We start from the raw sequence: 17,236 nt of genomic DNA, 5'->3' as shown, positions 1-17,236 counted from the left end.
GAAATAGTTCAAAACTAATGTTGACTACAATGTTGACTTCTTTTTTTTAGGTACATGGCCCCTGAAGTTCTAGATGATTCCATAAATATGAAACATTTTGAATCCTTCAAACGTGCTGACATCTATGCAATGGGCTTAGTGTTCTGGGAAATTGCTCGACGCTGTTCCATTGGTGGTAAATCACTGTCTTTCCCCAATAGTTTGTCATGAGAAGTTAGGCAAGAGTTGTTTTTTTTTTTTTTTTTCCTTGACTGAAACTATAGTGGGCAGCCTGTCAGGTGACCACTGAGAATGCCACAGGGAACAAAAGATCAGTCCTGCCAACACACAGCTTATCCAGCTTCTTCTCCTGCTGCTGTTTTAGTCTCAGACAGTGTCAGAACCCAGCCGCTTGCTATTTGCTTGCTTATTTGAAAGGCCACCTGAGAAGCTGTTTCTAGTATGGACTTGGTTAAAATGACTTAAAACAAAAACAAAACAAAAAAACAACAAAAAACTTTTTTAAAAGGGACTATGATGGTTTTTCTACAGCTTGATTATTGAACATCTGTGTAATGATAATTGCATTAACATTGTGTGCTTTTTAGATTGTTTGTTTTAACTTTTGGCTTTATATTAGGCTGAGAACTTACTTGTCAGTGTGTGCTCAAAACACTGTTTCTTAAGCTTAGGCATCCTGGCTAGGACTTAGGACTTCAAAATTTTTAGACAGTGAGAGATAGGACATGGTTTTTATAGACACAAGCAGAAGGAAGAGATTTGTATCTTAAGCTAACCTTGTCGGTTTCACATCGCCTTATAAGAATATTTCCATGCATCCAGTGAGAGACTGCATCACAATAAGATCTCATCTTCTGCCTACTAGAGTTATAGTCAAAATCTCAACCTGGTCATCATAGCACACAAGGCTCAAAGTTGTCCTAGTTTCTTTTTCTGTTGCTATGATACAATACTCTGACAAAAGTAGTATCAGGGAGAAAGGGTTTATTGTGACTCACAGTTCCAAGTTACAGTCTATCATGCAGGGAAGTCACAGTGGCGGGAGCTTGAGGGACCTAGTCATATCACATCTATAGTCAAGAGCAGAGATCAAGGAATGCATGTGTGCTCAGCTTGCTTTCTCTATTTTATACACTCCAGTATCCCTTGCCCAAGGGATAAGACCTCCTCTGTCAGTTCTGGTAATCAAAAATAATTCCTCATAGGTATGTCCAGAGGCCTGTCTCTCAGGTGATTCTAGATTTTGTCAAGTTGACACCACTATCCTTCACAAAAATGCAGACATGGAGATGACTCAAGTGGATGGGTTATTGCTGCAGATGTAGGTTAGATACAGAAAGCTCTGAGCCTTACTGCTCTACCTGATGAATTATGAATTATGAACCACTGTAATGAGTTCCAGTGACAAGTAATCCTTCCATGGCAACAGCAGATTAAATTGGACTTTTTAAACCAATACAGGAATCCATGAAGACTACCAGTTGCCTTACTATGATCTTGTACCTTCTGATCCATCGGTTGAAGAAATGAGAAAAGTAGTTTGTGAACAGAAGTTAAGGCCAAATATTCCAAACAGATGGCAGAGCTGTGAGGTAAGTGTTTCCTGTTGATACAAGGCTCTTTGCTAAATTGTTTCTACTTAGTAGGCAGAAATTTGTTACTTCTCTGTAAGGAAAAATGCAAAAGTTCTTTTTTTTTTTTTCATAAACTAATAATAAGTATTAGTAAAAATATTAAAAAGACCATGAAACATTTGCAGTGGTCAGTGGCATGTCTGAACATTGTTAGATATGCCAAATGAAGTAAAATGTGTGTGGTTGGAATGAATGCCTCCCTCCACCCAGTGCAGCCCAGAATAATATGACAGGCACTGGGCAGGAATAAGGAGGCCTGTCAGTACTAGCTTGGCTCCCATTTCAGACTTGGACATGAACAGGTTGCATCAGTTCTCTGGAACTTAGCACCCCTTTGTAAGATGAGGAGCTTGGGTATGATCATTGCAGGGAACTTCAGATATATGACCTGTATTCCTAGGGCTGGGAAGGCCTGCTCCTCAGAAGGGAGAGGGTGCTTTCCAACAGAATCTGGGTATGTCATCCTCAGCTTTCATAGAATGCTGTAGGAATTCATTCTTAACTGTAAAGTCAAAGAAGTCATAAAACAAATTTTATTAACAACTGTTACTGTTAGATATTAGTGTACCAAGGTGTGCCTTCCAGATTGGAAATTTCATAGTTTAGGTGGACTTTCAAAAAAAAAGAAAGAGCTAGACATCTTAGTGTCACTTCTGACATCACTGTGCTCTCTAGCTGGCGCATGGCTGAGTTTGTAGAGCTCATGCTTCATACACCAGCGGCAGGGACTGCTCCTCAGCACCGCTTTAAGCCAGGGTGGTGCTACCCAGGTCTGTCCTCCCAGGATCCCCAAGGTAAAAGCAGGGAATTCAAGAGTTTAAGCTCAACTTCAGCCAGTTCCAGGCCAACCTGGGCTACAGGAGATCCTATCTCAAAATAACAACAAAGTTAGATCTCTTAATGAGGCCCCAAGGAATTATACTAAGGGAGTATTTTGTGATTTTAGGGAAGTCCCTCTTATAGTTGGTAATTTCTACAAAGTTCTTCTCTGCTTTGTTGGGAAAGTGCCAAACATGCATTCCTAGAAAAAACATCCAGGTAGGACACATACCCAAATGTTAACAACAGATTATGGGAGAGACAAACTTAAAGAAAAAGTATGTCTTCTTAAAGAGATGTCTTTTCTCTTAAGGAGAAAAATGTCTTAAGAAATTTTTTAAAGTTTTAAAAAAAATGTATGACACCTTAAGCAAAATACAATGTGCAGACCCAGAGGAGACAACTCAATGTGCCCAGAGTGTTCATGTGACAGAATTCAACATACAAGGGTGTGCTTTAAAATTGTCTCTGGGTACTTGATAGCACAGACATGAAATACTCACATGCATTTAATATGGAAGCAGTTTAAAGACAGACGTCTTTTAAGCAGGAAGACGTTGGTTACTGTTAAGAATATATGTGGTTCATAGTTACTGTTATGGAAAGCTAATTAATGCCATCACTGCTGTGTTAGTTTCTCAATTTGATGAGATTAGTTTTGTGTACTTACTGCTATTTCAAGTTTCTACTTTTCTAGGGTTTTAAATTCTCTCAGTTGAAACACATGAGAGTATGGAACTGGCTGAGCTTGCTGGCACAGGCCAATAATCACAGCTGCTCAGGAGGCTGAGGCAGAAATGTCACAAGCTCAAGCCTGCCTGCACTATAGAGCTCTAATGTTAAGCAGCCTTGGTAACGAACATAGTAAAACCTAAGAGTAAAACTAAAAAATACTTTAAATGGTTCAACATGTAGCTTAGTGCTAGTGTGCCCGCCAAGTGTGTGTGAGGCCCTAGGTTCAGTCTGCAATAACACATTCATAAATGCACACACAAACCCCAAACCGCTCAGTACATAAATGTGTCTTCCAGGGCTTTCTGCTGGTTCCAGTCTGGACTGGTTGTTTTGAGAGCCACTGTGTGGCTTCTGTCCTGGAATTCCTTTTGCTTTTGTGTCCTTTCTGAACCTTCACCTCCCTCTTTGTTTACTCCTCCGTCTTCCTGTTTGTGTGCTCCTCTCTTTCAGGACTGTTCGAATTAGTCATTTCCCTTCCCACTGAGAATATGCTTTCCCTTGGCATGCTTTATCCTCTCTAAATTGTGTTTCTTTTTGGCATTTATGACCTAAAGGTCTGTATTTCACAGTAATTTATTAATTTATTTTGAAATGGAAACTTTTTGAGGACAGAGATTTTATGTTTGTTCCCTGGTATATCTATATCTATATCTATATCTATATCTATATCTATATCTATATCTATATCTATCTAGCACCTACAGACATGTGTGTTAAATGATAGGCCTTCAAAAATAGTTGTTTATATATATATATATATATATATATATATATATATATATATACACACACACACACACACACACACATTGGTACATGGGCCTTTAAATCTAGAAACATATTTTCTAGGAAATACTTCTGAAGTAGTTTCCCACTTCCTTTGTTGTTTTTCTTTACCTTTGGTTACCTGACTATAAGCCTACCCACCCTCCATGTTTTGCTCCACATATTAGAAGATTTATCAGCTTCGTAGTTCAGTTTTTTTATGTATCTCCTCATTCTCCCTCCCCTTGCCCTCCTCCCCGTATTCCCCACCTGACCTCTCTCTCAAGTAGTTATTTTAATTACCTCTGAATGTTCCTCCTAGTCACTGCTTACAGAACCTTATTAGTCAATCAGTAGACATTTGAGAAGTTCTATAGTATATAAAATACAGAGACTGAAGGGAATGTTGGAAAGAATAAAGTAACTTTGAGTATAAAGACTACACAGAAAGAATAAACTTAAAACACATAAACCAGTGATGAATCCCAGGGGTTTGGTGGTGGTGGTGGTGGTATGGCAGCCTGAACACAGTATGCATACTGTGCAAACACTGTACCAAGGAGCAATATCCTGCCTACTAACAGTAGAGCTTTGATACAGTGTTCTCTGTCTACATCTTCTGTTGGTTTCAGTTTCTTCATTTCATGTTACTTTTTTCAAATGTCCGATCAGACACTTTCCACTTTTAATGAAGGTGTTAGGTGCATGTGATCGAAGTTTACGTGCGTATCCTTTAGGTGATCTCTCTGAGTTATTTGATTGATTCTCTGGTCACTGTTGATAATCTGTCAGGCTTATTCTCTTGGACTGCCCAGGTCTCCAGGGGAGATTCCTTCAGACTCCACAAAGAAGAGTGTGCACAGGTTCTACTGCTGTGTTCTAGGAGAAGGCTTACAGTCAGGGTTCAACGTGCTGCCAGTGTGTGAGATGTCTGCCCTTTTACTCTGGAACCAGGGATCAGTCTTTCTTTCCTTGGACAAAAACCCTTAAACCTTCTGCTGGGCTGGAGAGGTGGCTTGGTTCCTAGCTGGGACAAGTTGGAGTGGTCAGAACCTGGAATCCAGCACTTTGAGCTCTTCTCCCTGCTTTCTAGCCTAAGCTTTGCTCTAAAGGACTTCAAAGTGCGGTTGTGCACCCAGTGTCTCGGGTGGCATAGTGGGTGCATCCTTTCAGTGCTGAATCAGGAGTCAACTTTTTGAGGTCTCCTGAAAAAACTCCCCTGTCTACAGCCTTTCCAGCAGGTGGCACCAGGATCTTGATGGAGACTAAAGTTCTCATTTGGTACTACAAAGAATCTAAAAAAGGAAATAGAATAGAATAGAATAGAATCTAGAATTTTAAAGTCACAGATCAATAACAAGTAGTATGTGTGCATTAATTATTTTTCTTATGTTTTCTTGTAGGCCTTGAGAGTGATGGCTAAAATTATGAGAGAATGTTGGTATGCCAATGGAGCAGCTAGGCTGACAGCTTTGCGAATTAAAAAGACATTGTCACAACTCAGCCAGCAGGAAGGCATCAAAATGTAACTGTGAAACTTCGTGGGAACTCTGCTCTCTTCGTATCTGCTCCTGGGTGTTTAGGAGGCCGGTTGTTCTACCTCACTGAGAGAATGGAGGGCTCTGCTTCCTCTTGCTGCAGTGGAATATGGTCAATTGAAAGTTTCCCAGGGTTTTTCTGGGCCCAGAGGTAGCCATGGGGATCCTTTCTGTGCACTATGGATACTTCTTCCAGACAGTTACAGAATGTTGTGTAGTCTACTTTTGTTTTATTAACAAAGCTTGTTTTTAAAGACAACTGCCAGCCCTTAGGGAGCTGCTGCACTATTGATCATCTGTAAGGGTGAAGGAGCTGGAGCGTGGAGTTAGGAAAAGCACTTGTGGTTTTCACTCCTAGCAGTACATTCTCAGAGGATTCTGGACCACTAGCGTTTCCCTGAGTCACTTTGAATGTACTGTTCTGTAATTTTTCAAGATCTTAAACTAGCACTTAAAACTCTGTAGTCTAAAAAATATGACCTCATGTAGGCGTGGGACACAGCTGATTAGTTGTATTTGTGTGCAACTCCTGCTCCTTCACACTCCAAACACAACATACCTTCAAAGTAGGGTTGTGCTACACCAGTAAGTGCCACTTCTGCGTCTTTCTAAATGGAAACGAACAGAACTGCTTAAAGTCTGTGTTAAGTCCTGTATCATTTTCATTCAAAAAGTTTATTTTTCTGAGTAACCTAAACCTTTTCTGGGTTTGTTTTTGTTTTTAAGAGTTTTTGTGGTAGATGTCATTCAGTATTTATGCCTTTCTCCTACCCAGATGTGCTTGAACCACTGAGGCAATGCTGTCGCATTAGTAAGCAGTGACTGTCATGCAGAACATCCCCACACGGAGCTCTGCAGCTCTGCAGTTGAGATGTTTAACCTGAGTTTATTTTAAGAAGTGAAGTGGCACTTCAGACATGTACAGTGCTTTATGGATTTAGTCATTATGGTATACAGACTCCTTCTGAAAGAGGAGGCTTGTCTATTGCAGAAGGAAAAGTTGTGTGATGTTCTGTAAGCCATTTCTTTTTTTCTTAATCTGATCAAAGACAGTGTTCTGTTGTGTTTTGTTTTCTTTATTGGAAAGAATTGCATTTAAAATTCAAATGTGGATAATGTTAAATAATAGGCCTTTTTCTAGGAAGGCAGAGATAGCTCATTTGAATATACAAGTGTAGGTGACTTTCACACGTACGTAACTGTAAGTATTTGTGGATTCTATCTTGAGAAGGGTAGAATTATTGGAGTTTTGAGGTCTCTACACTTTGAGGAAGGCAGCTTTTAATTCAGTCTTTTTATCTCATAGGTGCAGATCTTGCAATGGCTTGATTTACGTGGTAGCACTGAATTCAGTGCCACCCTTGATACTAGGGGAAGCAGCAGCTGATAGCTGTTCTGAGTAGAGGCTCTCTTCATATATTCTTGGTCATATGAAATGTCAAAGCAGCCCGTTGGGTCTTCTCGCTGGTGCTGGGAGTTAGGTGGTTAAGCCTGGGTTTTACTTCAGTGCTGTCAAGTCTTTGCAGGGCTTGCATGGCTTTTAAAGTCCTTTTTATCACTGCGATCATATTCTAGGGGGATGTTATCATCATCACTTAGACGAGATGTTGAACATAGTGATACCAATTCCCAGATAAAAAGGTCAAAGTAACCTTTAGTGTTTAGCCAAGAAGAGATTGTGACTGTTGATCTGAAGCAGCTGGGCTCTGTTAATGTCTTATCTCAAACCTACCATAAATTTGAAGACTATTTGGTCTTAAACCAAAGTAACTGTAGAATGAATGACATGTTACCTAGGCATTAATGTCAGTTTTGTACATTTAAAAACATCATGGGAAAAAGTACTTAGAGATTAGTATTTTTAATACAAATATGAGTTTTTTCTGTAATTATGATGATTTCATAATGTAAGTAAGGGTTTGTTGTTACACTTGTATCACCTGCTTAAGCTCTTGTGCTGTCATCAGGTACTTTTGGGGCCTTTGTTTTCTGTTTTCTCCATTTCTAACCCTTCGAGGTCTGCTTTATAGAAATCCAGGGACCAATGCATTTTATCACTAGAACTGTTTTTATATAATTTTAAGACCATACCAAAAGTTGTCTGAGTTAAAGTTGTAGTACGTTTCTTACTTTCTTACAAGGAAATGGGTTTTTGCTGAAGACACTTCTTATGACATCTGAGGTTGCAGAATCATTATGTCTTTTTGTACCTAATTGGATAAAATGTGCTTTGATGAATCAGGGAATTTTTTAAAGTTGGAATTTAGTTCTAAATTGAGTTTACATGTTTACAGCTATTTTTTTTTTTAAGGGATAGTTTGATAATCTCTAGGTGGCCAATACTGAATATGAAAACTTAAAGGTCATGGTTACTGTGGCTGAGACTGTAGATACATCTAGTTAGAGAAGTACTTCTATGTCATTTTGTAGTACAGTCTGTTGTTTCTATTGCTGATCAAAGATCCCCTCCCCACCCCCAAGATGTAGTCTGGCTAAGGCATGTCTTCTGACAAATTACGTATCATCTTGTCAGTATCCTGGCTGAGCTAGCATGAAGGAAGTATGACTTAACTGAGGCTTAGACAGCTTGAGTCCCTTATGTCTTCAGCTCTGTTTTCCCACTCTGCCTTTCTGCTGCCCCCTGGCTCAGAGGCTTATTGTTTCTGACCCTGCCTCCAACCTTTGGACCTGAGAGCTGCTTTTGAGACCTAAAATGAAGTGGTTGATGGAAGGAAGCTGTGTGACACTTTTCCACTTTGTTGAGTCACTGGGCGTCATGGGGAGTGATCTGCACACTGGGCTGGGGATGCTCCTGCGGTAGCCCTGCTTTGATGTCAGCTCTGGGCAAAGGTTAGGGTAACAGTTGAGTGGCACTGGGAGTTGGCCTTAGAAGCAGTGGCCAGCTGTGTCCCTAGTAGGACAGTAGAGGCGTGAAGAGCTGAGCCTGTAACCCTGCTACTATAGTCTTACTCAAGAAGTGCCTTGAGGCCCTGCGTGGTGCCATGGCCATCAAAAATTCCAGACTTGGTTCTCACTGCAGACTTGAGTGGCCATTGACCATTTTTGTAATCCGTACATGTTTGACTCTTTCCTCTGCAAATTGTCAGATACATAGAACCAGTGACAAACTACTAAACATGCACACCAAAATCTGCCCAGAAGACGTTGTGATTTCACTCCATGCACTGAAGGAAGGATTGTAAATCATTTCTTTGTTCCTTGATCATGGGCGAGTTCTGGCTCCACATTGTGGAGACTCCAGATGTTGCTCTGTTGCAGCCCAACAGACATGTCAATGTGTTGAGATTCTGAAGAGTAGGTTAAGAATGCAGAGCAGCTTCATGTGCTGGATGTTGAAACTTTCGTGGGCCCTCTCTAGGAGAGCTGAGGGCTGTCAGCACATTATTTTCAATCCTGTTACGCACTCTTACTTATGAACATTTAAAAAATATTGTCAGTAACATTCAGTTTCTTTCTTAAAGTGAATTTGCTTTTATTTTTCAATGAGATTTGTGAGTTTAATATTATGAACTGTGTTTTGATAATCCCTTTTTCACATTGTGCCAATGGAATGGAATATTTGATATTTCTTTATATGTCAAGGAGATGCTTCAATATGTCATTTGCTTTAAACTTAAATTACCTCTCAAGAGACCAAGGTACATTTACCTCATTGTGTATATAATGTTTAATATTTGTCACGCCAGGTTTGCAGTTTTATTTCTATAAAGTGTGAATATTATGTTGCTAAGTTACTCAGATGGTACTGTATTGTTTATATTTGTACCCAAATAACATCATCTATACTTTGTTTTCTGTATTTTATTGTATTTGTGCAAAAGTCTTTTAACTCTGTTGGTGTCATCTCTGCCCTTTCAGATATGTACAGGTGTCCATAGAAATTTTCATTTAAGCTGAATGGTTTTGAGAAGCCTGTGAAGACAGAAAAAACATATACTGTGTTTCCCCTCAGTTTTTAAATGTACATTGTATGTGTAGTAATATTCCAGATGAATTGTAAATAAAAACTAGGGAGATGCTTAAGTTTCATCCTAACACTACAGTAGAAAATGGAAGCAATGCAAATAAACAACTTTTTCCCACCAGTGTCTGTCAATGACAACATTCTTACCTGGAAAGCAAAGTTAAATCAGCTCTCAGGCTCAGGTCACCATAGAGTTCACTGTTTCATGAGTTTGTAGAGCTGTGTATCTAGAAGTAGCTACCCACTCTCCTTGGCTGGTGGCTTCTTTCCATTGCCCAAGCCAGCCACAGCTACAGATCCTGTACACATGGCCTCTGCCCTCCTCACCTCTGTTAGATGTCACGTTGCATCTGTTACTTCTGCTTCACTCCTGTGTCTCCTGCTCTCCCTGGTTAGTAATTCCCATGTTATCATAGTTCTTCCACTTCAGCACCAGGGTTCGTACTGGATTAAACAACCAGATAGCACTGTGGAGAGATGCTGGGCTGTCACAGTAAACATGTTCTTTTTATTAGGTTGTATAAAGCAGCACTTACAGCACTGTGCTGTTGGGTCTGCATCTTAGGCACAGGATAGGATACCAGCGCACGAGAGATTAGGAAATAGAACAGTAATGGAACAACTTGTGTTTTATTGGAATTACACCCTCAATCCAAAAATTGTAATTGGCATGCATATTATTGCAGCCTAGAGCAACCTCTTAACAGCACTCAAATTTGGTTGGAATAACAGCAAAAACAAGAATAGTATATTAAAACTATTTAACAAAAGAAAGAACAGAAACCAAAGGGCCCCAGACTTTAATAGCATTAAATAAAATTTAATAGCTGCAAAATAGCAGCATGAGTTAACCAATAATTTCATTCAGTGAGCTGGGTGTGATGGTGCATGCCAATAATTTTAACCTGCAGGAGGCAGAGATCTAACAATCCCAAGGTTAGGGATAACCTGTGCTTACATGCCTCAAGCTACAAAGCACTAAACAAAATCCAGAAGCCATAATTGACAGAATTGTTAAAATAGCATCAACTGAAGTACCCACAGAGGCACTGTTTAGATTGAGATGTACCTAGTTTGGGTGTGAAATCATGGGAAGAATACACGTATCAACAATAAAGATACTGGGAGTCCTCTATTACAAAGTGGGCTTTAAGGTCAAACTGGAAATGAGTTGAACAGGCTGAATAAAGTGTCATGCTAGCAGGGAAGTGTGGGGCTGAGCTCAATGGTAGAGTGCTCACCTAGCAGGTACAAGGCCCTCAGTGTCACCAGGGAAAGGATTGTGAGAGTGTCAGGGCTGAAGAGATGGCTTAGCAGTTAAACAGGCACACTGTTTTTGTGACGTGCCTGAGTTCAGTTCTTGGAACCCATACTGGTGCCTGACAACTGCCTGTAACTCTTACCTTCAAGGGATCTGACACCCTCTTCTGGAGTGTTTGTTGGCATAAGGGTAGACATAGCTGTGGAACAAATGTTCAGGAGATGCACCCTTATAAGTACACCATAACATATTGAGGTGACCCAGTGGGAGAAAGGATAGCATTCAACAGATGGTGCTGGAGATGGCCAGATTTCAAAAGAAAAGCGACACAAGAGGATTAGGAAGTCCTTATAGACTTTCCGGTTCTGCTAGACAATTTCTAGAAGGAAATATGAAACCACATGAAAGACTTAAACAAAACCCATTTGATAAATTGGACTTTGGCAAAATTCAAAATCTTTTAGGGCAAACAAAAGTACAATTAAGAGTATAGGGACAAAGTTGACTGAAAGCAACTGCAGATTACATACCTGAGAAGATTTGCATTCAGGATATATAAAGAACATTAAAATTACATTGTGTGTGTGAGCCAGGCAGTGGTGGTGCACGCCTTTAATCCCAGCACTTGGGAGGCAGAGGCAGGTGGATTTCTGAGTTCAAGGCCAGCCTAGTCTACAGAGTGAGTTCCAGGACAGCACAGCCAGGGCTACACAGAGAAACCCTGTCTCCCAAAAACGTGTGTGTGTGTGTGTGTGTGTGTGTGTGTGTGTGTGTGTGTGTGCATCTTAGTGCACAGAACAACTTGGATTAGGTTCCACCATGTAGGCTTGTGAGGAATCAAACTCAAGAGTGTTAGGTTGGAGGCAAACACCCTTTAAGCCATCCCATGGTGCACATATATGAAGAACTCATAAAAATGAATAACCCAATCTTAAAATGGCTGAGAGTTTGGTAGGCTCTTTCCTAAGAAGTCACATTAATGAATATTCTTTATAGAGACTACTGATGACAGGTGTGGTGACACATGTTTGTAATCCCAACACTTGGGAGACCAAAGCAGAACTCAAAAGTTCAAGGCCTGCCTGGGCTACATAGCAAGACTGTCTTTCAAAAAACAAAAACAACATAAAACAATATACATCAAGTGGTAACACCTTCCTTGGCAAAGTCCTTTGCTTATTACTGGGATATAAAGTGGCAGAGTCTGTTTAAAAACAAACTTCTTAACTAAATATAATTCTGTCTAGTGACCCAGCAATCCATTTCCATATATATATAATATATATGTGTGTGTGTGTGTGTGTGTGTGTGTGTTAAATAGGCTTGTCAGATAAGATAGAATATTTTCAATGAAATTGAAATACCAGATAAACAGAAAAAAATGTTTATCGTAAGAATATCTTAATATTGAATATAATGTGTATGTTGTTGTTTTATCTAACACTGAAATGCAGCTGGCCATCCTGGATTGTCACTTGCTAAGTCTAGCAAATGAAAACCTCCCCACACAGTGACTTACATGTGGATCCCTCCAGTGTCATTATGTATAACAAAGTGATTTTCTGTGTTAACACACTCACTGGTGAAAGAGACAGTTGTCACCTCAAAGGAACAAAAGAGATGGTTTATTCACTTCTACTGAAATAGAATACAGTGGGGTGTGACATCTAACTGGTGTTGACAGATTTCAGTCTTCATTTTGAATTTAGTTCCTGAAAGCTCAGGGATAGAAATAATTGTTGTTGCCTGTGGTTTTGGACTTCAGGCAGTCGGAGAGGTCAGGAAAGCTGGTTTTAGCACACATTGTCCACTGCATTCATTTAATTAGAACAATCAGCATACCCTAGTAGCAAGCATATTTGGTGATGGATCTTAGCATCTTTTTCTGTTGCCGTGATAAAACACCACAGTAGGTTCAACTTAATGGGGTTGGTTTTGCCCGAGGTTCAAAGTGCAGGCCAACATGACAAAGTCAAGGCAATGGGGGCTTACAGCAGCCACTGGTCACAGCACAGTCAGGAAGCAGAGAATGAGGAAGACATGATGCTGTCAGCTCCTCTCCTCCATTTCACTTACACAGCCCGGGATCCCAGCCAGGGATTGTACTGCCTACAATGAGCCTGTCTTCTGACCTCAGTCGGGACCAACAAGACAATCCCCCACAGGCCATGGAGGCAGAGGCCCATCTCCCAGGTGGTTCTAGTGTCTGTCAGTTGACAACACTTAACCCTCACAGGATGATAACCCTGCATTTGTTTCCCATCATCATAAATGAAAGAAGCAGAACAAAAGGACTTTATATTATAGGCCTGAGGGAATTTTGGACCGGCCAGGATGTTCTAAGACTATTTTTGGTGAGTTCACACCCCTGCAAACATACCTCATTTACTGTGCACATACAGTGGGTACGTTTTGTGATGTTTTCTTACTCTTTGATACTATGTTAAGAACAACGCTCTCTGATTGTCATCGTTCTCACACACTATTCTGTGTGTTTACTTACCATCTTGAATGACCGTCGTGCATGCTGCTTCTTGCGATTCTGTTTCTGCTCAGTTTGAGGCTGGAGCCATGCTTACCCCTGCCCTCTGCTCTGACTCATCTTAGTCACCTCAAGGCTCAGCTCCCAGGCTGTTCCTTCCACAGCTCTTCTGATCCTGCTTATGGTAGATCATCCGTCTTCTGGGGGCCCACCATGACTGTACTTTTCTCCTACTTTCACCTCTGTTCCCCCTAAAGAAGTAGGTGTTTCTTCACATCTAGGAATTAACAAAGTATTCTAACTTAGATGCTAACTCCCTTGTATTCTCAGGGAGCTTGGCCTATCTGGGGTGCTCTTCCAGTGCAGCTCTGCTTCTAAAGAGTCTCTGAATGGCTCCACAGTTCTCTCTGCTTCTACTCTCCCTGGCTTCCTTCTAAACCAGTACTGTTGCTGAAACCAGAAGTGAGCACCCCAAGAACAAGGATCATATCCTCCACAATCCTCTCACCTGCCTGATGGATGGGCTCAGAACAGACCCAAAATGCTTGTTAATAGGAGCTCAGGGCTTGCCACGGTCTGGGCTTTACAAAGCCTTACCATGTTAAGTATTTTGATTCCTCCTGGACTCTCTGCAGTCATGGCTGTGTTTGAAGTATTCCAAAACCCAGTCTTTGTGACTTGGGAGCCTTGCACTAACCTAACAGAGTAGATACCAAAAATACTTGTGAAATAGTATGTGGGTATATGCAGAGACCCTGCAGGATAACTTCCTCCAACATGCAAACATCTTTGCTGTGACATATGGGGTGGCAAGGCTCCATTGCAGTCACCAGGGTGAATTCATTGCTTTCACTAAGTATTATTTATGGAAAGTAAGACTTATTTTAAAAATCTGACCAGTATAGCAAAATACCTTACCCTGTCAGTTCTGCCGGTGTATCTTCCTGGACCCATGCCAGGCCTCTGCCCTAGTAAAGGCACGTTAGAGATTTGACGCTATGTCCTATAGGGCTCCCCACGGGCCAGGATGCTGTACACTTTTCATCTCACCACTGGGGAAACAGGGACAGGCATATCTCTGTGAGCTTGAGGTCAGTCTAGTCTACTTAGAGACTTCCAGGCCTGCAAGGGCTACATAGTGAGACCAAATCTCCCCAAACAAAATACTCCCTCTTCCCCCAAACCTGCTCGACATTTTCCCATGCCTTGCCAGGCTCCTCTCTGTAAGCATCCCGCCCCAGCTACACATACACACACCTGTTGTTTACCTAGATCATTACGCATGCTGAAGGTGGAAGATAGGCAGGTTTTCAACTACCCATAAGTCTCAAAAGATAATAATAGGCAACACTCCCTCCAAAAAACAAAGCAACTCAGAGAAAAAGGCCTCATTTGCAAATTCCTCCACATCTCCACCAGGGGGCAGTGCTGCTCTTTCATATTTTTTAAATTTAGGTTGGGGGGGGGGGTTTTGTTTGTTTTGGTGGGGGTTTTTGTTTGTTTGTTTGTTTGTTTTTGTTATTGTTTTGAATGGATTAGAATTGCTGAGGGCTTAAACAAGGTCTTTACTACGCAGTTTAATTTATTTCACTAGCAGGCTTCCCAAGAGCAGTACATCCCCCTGGGCTGCTGGCAAATTAAGTAGATCTTTAATACTTCATCATTTTCCAGTTTTTGATTAAAAACATTGTACATGCTTCTAAAAAAATTCATGGAACTGTAGGAAGAAAACCACAAGATTCCCAGGCATGTTGCCATGCATATAACATGGATACGCATCCATAAAACGCAGGGCTTATGAATCTGCCCTCATTTGCGCGTGCAGGTTCAAAGCATCGCTCCTTTTCTGCAATTCCTAGTTGCATCTGCGCAGCTTGATTTCCGCATCAGTACAAAAGAGCCCCGTGCTCCTCACTCGTGGGGTTTGTAACAAACTTTCCATTTGGCTCTGGAAACATCACCAAGTCTTTTCTGACTGGAACTTCTGAATACTTAAACCCAAGAAAACTCGGGTGGTTGTGTTTACCTACGCATCTCTACAGAATAGGATCTGATCTACAGAGGAAGGAAAGTTGTGCCTACCCAAGGCCTGCGTCTCCTTTGCCAGGGCTCAAAGCTTCCCTCTTTATTTTTTGTTTGTCAGAAGTTGCCAGCGCCTCCCTGGGATGGAGCCCAGTGCCTTTCCTACCCCGGAGCCACACCCCCAACCTCTGTTCTCACTTTTGAAACTGCATTCTTAGGTTCCTTCTGTTTTCCTTATGTACTTCCTGGAATAAATTCTGAGTTTGACTACCCAAGGGACAGATGTCCTACAAATATAGTTGATGGCTGGTTGAATCTGGAGTGTAAATTGGACCCCAATTCACTTTTTATTGGGCCTTTAAGGGCCTGGCTTTAAAGCTTTTTCTGTTGGGAAGTCTTAGAGGATTCTTTTGTGGATAAATATTTTAATTCTGGAAGTTTGGAAAGCTTTCTCCTCACCCCCACCCCCAGGCTCCCAAAGTACCTACTCCCCAAGTGTCTACATAAGGGCCTTGATTTCCATCTACACGGTTGGCACCTGGAGGCCTTGTAAAAAAGAATGTGTCTTTCCCCAGCTCAGCAGGGGTCTCTCCTATGCATTTGATTCCCTCTCTTGTCTGTCCCCCCAACCCCTTTCCATTGATTAATTCCTATTGAATCAAGAGACACTGATATCTGTATCTTTTCTAAAAGTCAGCTCTTTGCTTCCCGTTACCTGTGCTCTCAGACTTCTTGATGTCTGGCCTGTCTTTCAGCCATTTCCAGTATCGTTTTCTTATTTATTGTGTTTGCTGCACTTGGGGGTGGGGGGTGGTGGAAGGAAAGACTGTCATTTAAAATTTCTAAAACCTGCTTTTTGTTTTGATGGCAATTAGCTGTCCCCATCAGAGCTTGCCCACTCACTCAAGTCTCTCCAAAGATTCGAGTTAAAAGAGCTTCCTTCTCTTTTTGTATCTCACTTCCTGCGGCATGGTCTTCTTTCTTCTTGTTCCCTCGTGACGGTGTGATGACTCGTGGCTGGATGAACGTGTTCATAAGTGAAGCCATCCATAAGGACAGCGTCTGTGGTCTGTTCCCCTAACGGACATGGCTAGCTTCAGTTTCCACAGCGGTGGCGCTGTATCCCAAGCAGGCTCGTACCCGTGCTTGCCAGTGTAAGCAGGAGCTTGAACAATGAGGAGTTTTCTGCTGTGGTTTCTCCTTGGGGAGAGTAGTTTCTACACCACCACTCCCACCCCATGCCCTACACCTCAAGCCCTGCTCTGCGTCTCTGGAGTTCCAGCATCCACAGTTAATATCCTTTCCTGGGTAGGTCATGCACTGCTGGTTGCTTCTGATTGCAGATTTGCGGAAAGAGGCAGTCTAATTGGCTGTCAGAGAAGACAGGTTTTTGACTCTAGGATTCCCATGGCTGACGGGGGCTCTTGCTTTCTTCCTGATTCTGAATTCAGCATTTCTTTGTGGCTCCATTGAGAAGGAAGGTCCTCTGTCCTGCTTGGGGCTCACCTCGGCTAGCCCTCTTTTGTAGCTCAGTTCCCAGTGTGCTCTCAGGCTCTCTGCTCCGCTGTTTCTTACCTTGTTTTCTAACTCTGAAAAGATTCCATTGCTCTAATAATCCCCTGTATTTTACACCAGTAGCCCTATGGTTTGGTGGAGAGTCATTGAGTGACAGTTGATAACTTCAAGTTGAATGTAATTTGGGGATTTTTTTTTTTTAATTCAAGTAATGCCTTAGTTACTTTTCTATTGCTGTGAGAAACTCTGTGACCAGGGCAACTTACAAAAGAAAACATTTAATGTGGGGCTAACAGTTCCAGAAGGTTAGAGTCCATGACTGTCGTGAGGGAACATGGCAGTCGGTAGGCATGGCGCTGGAGCAGCAGCTGAGAGCTTACATCCTGATCCACAAGCATGAAGCAGGAAGAACGAGCTGGGGAAGGGTGTGGGCTTCTGAAACCTCAAAGCTAGTCCCCAGTGACACACCTCCTCCAACAA

The 17,236-nt window shown here is 41.6% G+C and overlaps 1 protein-coding gene across 2 annotated transcripts in view; it reads left to right on the top strand.

Annotated features, from left to right (window-relative positions):
• Tgfbr1 (transforming growth factor beta receptor 1) overlaps positions 1-9,597 on the top strand; it is a 55,535-nt gene extending 45,938 nt beyond the window's left edge. For both annotated transcript variants that reach the window (XM_034502329.1, XM_034502327.3), the window contains exons 7-9: positions 51-175; positions 1,462-1,592; positions 5,357-9,597. In XM_034502329.1, coding sequence (XP_034358220.1) covers positions 51-175; positions 1,462-1,592; positions 5,357-5,482 — 382 coding nt within the window. In that variant the 3' untranslated portion in view covers positions 5,483-9,597. The remainder of the gene's footprint in view (positions 1-50; positions 176-1,461; positions 1,593-5,356) is intronic.
• Positions 9,598-17,236: the final 7,639 nt, after the last annotated feature.

The sequence above is a fragment of the Arvicanthis niloticus genome, chromosome 5, assembly GCF_011762505.2.
Source record: "Arvicanthis niloticus isolate mArvNil1 chromosome 5, mArvNil1.pat.X, whole genome shotgun sequence".
Taxonomy (NCBI): domain Eukaryota; kingdom Metazoa; phylum Chordata; class Mammalia; order Rodentia; family Muridae; genus Arvicanthis; species Arvicanthis niloticus.
Note: the sequence above shows the minus strand (reverse complement) of the source record. Positions and strands in the feature narration are given on the sequence as shown.